General features: G+C 39.5%; 1 protein-coding gene and 1 long non-coding RNA gene across 2 annotated transcripts in view; both read left to right on the top strand.

Moving 5' to 3' along the window:
* The window catches only part of MRPS14 (mitochondrial ribosomal protein S14), a 33336-nt gene extending 30888 nt beyond the window's left edge, over positions 1–2448 (top strand). Inside the window, exon 3 of the mRNA XM_024133709.1 lies at positions 2006–2448. Within this exon, the coding sequence (XP_023989477.1) occupies positions 2006–2188 (183 nt within the window). The 3' untranslated portion in view covers positions 2189–2448. The remainder of the gene's footprint in view (positions 1–2005) is intronic.
* A 607-nt stretch (positions 2449–3055) lies between these two features.
* LOC129392059 (uncharacterized) overlaps positions 3056–6155 on the top strand; it is a 27731-nt gene continuing 24631 nt past the window's right edge. The window contains exon 1 of the long non-coding RNA XR_008617085.1: positions 3056–3100. This is a non-coding gene — a long non-coding RNA (uncharacterized lncRNA). The remainder of the gene's footprint in view (positions 3101–6155) is intronic.

The raw sequence follows: 6155 nt of genomic DNA, 5'->3' as shown, positions 1-6155 counted from the left end.
GCAACGGGAGAGGCCACAACAGAGGGAGGCCCGCATACCACAAAAAAAAAAAAAAAAAAAAAAAAAAAAATGGGCAGAGAACCTGAATAGACGTTTTTCTAAAAAAGGACATAAAAATGGCCAACAGGTACATGAAAAGATGCTCAAATCACTTATCAGGGAAATGCAAATGAAAACACAAAGAGCTATCACCTCACACCTGTCAGAATGGCTACTATCCAAAAGACAAGAGATAAGTTTTGGCAAGGATGTGGAAAAGAGAACCCTTGTGCACTGTTGGCGGGAATGTAAATTGGTGCAGCCGCTATGGAAAACAATATGGAGGTTCCTCAAAAAATTAAAAATAAAACTACCATGTATGATCCAGGAATTCCATTTCTCAGTATAAATCTGAAGGAAATGAAATCACCAGATAGAAATAGAAGTGATATCTGCACCCCGATGTTCACTCCAGCATTATTCACAATAGCCAAGACATGGAAACCACTTGAATGTCCATCAACAGATGAATGTGACACTCAATGTGATTCATACACAGACACAGAGTACGATACTATTTAGCCATAAAATAGAAGGAAATCCTTCCCTTTGCAATAACGTGGATATACCTTGAGGGCATTATGCTAAGTGAAGTAAGTCAGAAAAAGACAAATACTGTATGATCTCTCGTATATGTGGGATCTAAAATACCAAATTCATAGAAACAGAGTAGAATGGTGGTTACCAGCAGCTGGGGACTGGAGAAAATGGGGAGATGTTGGCCGAAGGGTACAGACTTCCAGTTTTAAGGTGAATAAGTCCTGGGGTTGAATAAGTACAACATGGTGACTACAGTTAACAATGCCGTATTATATACTTGAAAGTTGCGAAAAGAGTAAATCTTAAATGTTCTCACGCACACAAAAAAGTAATTATGTGGGGTGATGGAGGTGTTAACTAACCTTATTGTGGTAATTATTTTTCACAGTATATACATGCATCAAAACATCACATTGTACACCTTAAACTTATACAGTGTTATATGTCAGTTATATCTCAGTAAAGCTGGGAAAAAATCGTTTGGGGAGACAACAGAAATGCATTCATATATTTTCCAAAAGAGAAATGAGAATGTCTGTAGCAGCTCTATTTGTAATAGCTCAAAACTAGAGGGCTTCCCTGGTGGCACAGTGGTTGAGAGTCCGCCTGCCGATGCAGGGGACATGGGTTCATGCCCTGGTCCGGGAGCATCCTGCGTGCTGCGGAGCGGCTGGGCCCGTGAGCCGTGGCCGCTGAGCCTGCGTGTCCAGAGCCTGTGCTCCGCAGCAGGAGAGGACACAGCGGTGAGAGGCCCGTGTACCAGAAAAAAAAACAAACAAACTAGAAGCTACCCGGATGTCCATCAGCTGTACAATGGATAAATGAATTATGGCATATTCACACAACAAAAATTAGCACCAATGAGAATGAACAAATTACAACACATGCACCAGTATGAAGACTCTCACAAGCATTTTGAGTGAAAGAAGCCAAAGAGAAATGAATAAAAAAGAATGGTTTTTATTACACTCCATGGTTACATTTATATAAAATCAAAACAAGAAAAATTCGTCTGTGGTGTTAGTAACCAGGTTAGCTCTTAGCCAGGAGGTCAGTGACTGAAAGGAGGCAGAGGGAAGGCTTGGGGTGAGGATAATTTTTCTTAATCTAGTTGCTGGTTACAGGGCTATGTTCTGTTTGTGAAAACTTGTTGAGCCTTACACTTAATGGTTTGTGGATTCTTGTGTATCTACGTTGTTTCAATTAAATTTTGAAAAATTACATTGTATGTCAAACATTTGTCATTTTTCTGATCTGTTTGTTTCTACTCAGAGCTTAAAGTTCACTATAGTGTCCAGGGTTCTTTTGCCAAACTTGACTACATTAATGAATCTAGCCCTTTGTTCTCTTCCTCTGAGCATTGACTAATCATCTAGAATAAATAAATGCATGTGATCTGTTTAAATAATGTTGTGACTTCCCTTAGGAAGTGGCTGATGAAGAAATTGCTGCCCTTCCCCGGGATAGCTGTCCTGTTAGAATCAGAAATCGGTGTGTTATGACATCCCGTCCACGAGGTGTAAAGCGGCGCTGGAGGCTTAGTCGTATCGTCTTCCGTCACTTAGCCGACCATGGGCAACTGTCTGGGGTGCAGCGAGCAATGTGGTAATCATCAGCTCCAGAACCTACTGAGCTTACAGGAAAACCAGTTCTGGCAAGAGGAGACTTCTCTAACAGACAAAAACCTACTTTTTATGGGGGTCCAGAATAAAGGTCTTCTCTACCTGATGCTGTCTATAGTTAAGTTACTTTTAAATTTTAAATGAAAAAATTTGGAAGTTTCATTCTGTCAGTGAATTATCTTTTCTCTTGGACTTAATTACTGTTCCCAAGCATAGTGTGAAGAGTAGAGTAATAAAAAATATTTCTGTGGAAATATGGTCTGTATAGTTGTCTTTTCCATCATGTTTAATCTTTTTTTTATTTTTTTATTTTTTTTTTTTTTATTTTTTTGCGGTACGCGGGCCTCTCACTGTTGTGGCCTCTCCCGTTGCGGAGCACAGGCTCAGGACGCGCAGGCTCAGCGGCCATGGCTCACGGGCCCAGCCGCTCCGCGGTATGTGGGATCCTCCCGGACCGGGGCACGAACCCGTGTCCCCTGCATCAGCAGGCGGATTCTCAACCACTGCGCCACCAGGGAAGCCCCATCATGTTTAATCTTTTAGCAACATGTAAGTGTTCCTGTACTTTAAGAGCATTATTTCATACAGCAGTGTTATCTTCTTGTTAATTCACCTCATTGACATACATGTCAATGCTCATCTATGGCAGTTTTTAATCATAGGATGGCTACCCTGACCTGCACAGCTCACTTTACTTTTAGTTGATTGTTAGACAATACATTGGAAGGTAAAGCTGATGCTCTGGATAATCTAACTAATGCTCAACTTCTTTGTGTGATGTCTGAACAAAAACGGAACCACTAATTATTTTCCTTTTCCATCTTCAAGGGCCCTTGGAACAAAATATGTCTCTTTAAGCCCTGAAAATCTGTCCAAAGAGGATGAGTTTTGCTAGAATGGTATATATTCTCTATATTCATATTTATTTCATCTGTAACAGAAATGAGTAAAGGTAGCAAAGTGTTGTCTCATGCGGTAACTCAGTAGTGTCATCAGCCCCATGATAAAATGTACACAGGGTGGTATGGATGCACCTACCTAACATCCATCTGGAAGGTATTCCTGGAGCTGACACCTGAATTTAAATCAGGAGGCAAGGGATGAGGTTGTTTGCAAAGGGAACAGTGGAAGCAAAGGCACTAAGCCATCAAACAGTGAAATTGCAGTCACTTCAGTGTATCAGAACTAAGCAGCACACGACAAAGGCCGTAAATACCAGCAGTTGGAGAGTTTTAAGCAAAGGAACGATATGATAGTTTGCTCTACAGACAAATGACAGCTGTGTGGTAGACGGCCATGGGAGGAAAAGACTACAAGCAAGATAAGCAGCTAGGAGGATGTCTTAATTGTTCAGGAAGACTAGGGCCTGATCTAAGGTAGTGGTATTAGCAAAGTAGACAAGAGGACAAATTTTAAAAGTTGTTTAGGAAGGAAAATTGGGCAACACTTAGAAACTGATTATATTTAATTGGTAAAGAACTTTCTCTGGGTTCCTGGTAAGGGCTACTATATAGATGGTAGAAGGCAACTCTAAAATAGATAATTTGGGGGATAAAAGAATGGGTTTAGGGGAAACAGAAGATACGTACCTGAGTTCAGATTTCACTTGTACAGTGCTTGAGATGGAAGTGTCGTCCTGATGGGAAAGTCAAGTCTGGAAGTCAGGTGAGGTCATGAGAGGGAATTATGATATACCTTGGATTCGTATTTCCTAAATTTATATTACAACTTACTAACTGAAATGCTCTAGCTAATATCTCAACTAGTAACCAGTATTAATCAAATCATAGCTAGAACGTGAAAGTTGCTGATTTCTGGCATATCACTGATAACCTACCTTTTCCTTTGTTTGAATCAGTGTCCAGGCATTATCCACATATTTGTTTTGATTGCCATCTCCTACTCCCTTTTTTCTTCATATCGTTCATTTGTTGAAGGAGCCAGGTCATTTGTCCTGTAGAACGTCAACATATGGCTGTTTGCTTCTTTATGTGTCCTTTAACTTAGTCCTCTATCCCTGTAAAGTGGAAGTTACATCCAGAGGCTTGACTAGATTCAGGTTCAGTATTTTAGGAATGAATTTTCTCAAGTGTGCTGTGTACTCTGTCCCTTCACATCAGAAGGCACATATCTGGTTGTCCAACTTTTAGTGATGATTTATGAGTGGATTCAGGTGGGGTCAGCTTGATCCCTGCATTTGAAGTTCACCATTTATTAACCTGTCACCTAATGATTTTAGCATTTCACTGGTGTATGTTACCCTGACCTCTATTTCAATTAATGGTGATTTTCTAAATTCCATCACCTTTTCTGCATTAGCTGGAATTTTTCTGTAAGGAACTTAACAATTTATCTTCCTCAAATACATTTCTTAAAGACCAGATAAATGCATGATTCTCAGTTTTGAGAGTGAGTTGGTGCTCTAGCAACTTCCAAAGGAAACAAATGACTTTTCACTACAATGAGCTTGTAGATTTCCTGTGTATTTAATGTTTCAGTTTACTCCAGACATTATTTTGATGCTCAAATTAATCCTTCCACTCTTGGGTCCTGTATCTTGTTGACTTGATACACTTCGATTTCATACAGGACTTTTTGATAGTTCCTTGCTTACTAGCATAAGATAACCCAGGCTTACCTTGTATATTTCCTGCCTGACATTTTTTTCAAGGGTCCCTCTTTTAGTAGGTGATGGTAGAGACCACATCTGGATGTTGTAAATAGTGCTACTGTGAACATTGGGGTGCATGTATCTTTTCGAATTTTTGTCTTTTCTGGATATATGCCCAGGAGTGGGATCATATGGCAACTCTATTTTTAGTTTTTTAAGGAACCTCCATACTGTTGTCCATAGTGGCTGCACCAGTTTACATTCCCACCAGCAATATAGGAGGGTTCTCTTTTCTCCACACCCTCTCCAGCATTTATTTGTAGACTTTTTGATGATGGCCATTCTGACTGGTGTGAGGTGATACCTCATTGTAGTTTTGACGTGCATTTCTCTAATTTGAGCATCTTTTCGTGTGCCTGTTGGCCATCTGTATGTCTTCTTTGGAAAGATGTCTATTCAGGCCTTCTGTCCATTTTTAATTGCATTTAATTCTGTCCAGTTTTAATTGCGTCTGTTATTTTACTATTGAGTTGTATGAGCTGTTGGTATATTTTGGAAATTAAGCCCTTGTCAGTTGCATCATTTGTGAATATTTTCTCCTAGTCCGTAGGTTGTCTTTTTGTTTATGGTTTCCTTTGCTGTCCCAAAGCATATGAGCTTGACTGGGTCCCATTTGTTTATTTTTGCTTTTATTTCTGTTACCTTGGGAGACTGACCTAAGAAAACATTGCTACAATTTATGTCAGAGAATGTTTTTGCCTGTGTTCTCTTCGAGGAGTTTTACGGTGCCATATCTTGTGTTTATCTTGTCATATCTTGTATTTTCAGTTTATTTTTGTGTATGGTGTGAGGGAGTGTTCTAACTTCATGGATTTATATACAACTGTCCAGCTTTCCCAACACCACTTGCTGAAGAGACTTTTTTCTCCACTGTATAGTCTTGCCTCCTTTGTCAGAAATTAATTGACTGCAGGTGTGTGGGCTTATTTCTGGGCTCTCTATTCTGTTCCATTGATCCATATGTCTGTTTTTGTGCCAGTACCATGCTATTTTACTTAGTGTAGCTTTGTAGTATTGTCTGAATTCTGGTAGGGTTATGCCTCCAGCTTTGTTCTTTTTCCTCAGGATTGCATTGGCAATTCTGGGTCTTTTGTTGTTCCATATAAATTTTAGGATTATTTGTTCTACTTCTGTGAAAAATGTCATGGATATATTGATCACATTAAATCCATAGATTGCTTTTGGTAGTATGGCCATTTTAACTATATTAATTCTTCCAATCCAACAACATGGCATATCTTTCTGTTTCTTTTTTTTTTTTTTTTTTTGTGGTACGCGGGCCT

This window comes from Physeter macrocephalus, chromosome 4, assembly GCF_002837175.3.
Source record: "Physeter macrocephalus isolate SW-GA chromosome 4, ASM283717v5, whole genome shotgun sequence".
Classification (NCBI taxonomy): Eukaryota; Metazoa; Chordata; class Mammalia; order Artiodactyla; family Physeteridae; genus Physeter; species Physeter macrocephalus.
The sequence above is the reverse complement of the archived record's forward strand: the minus strand, read 5'-3'. Positions and strand labels throughout refer to the sequence as shown.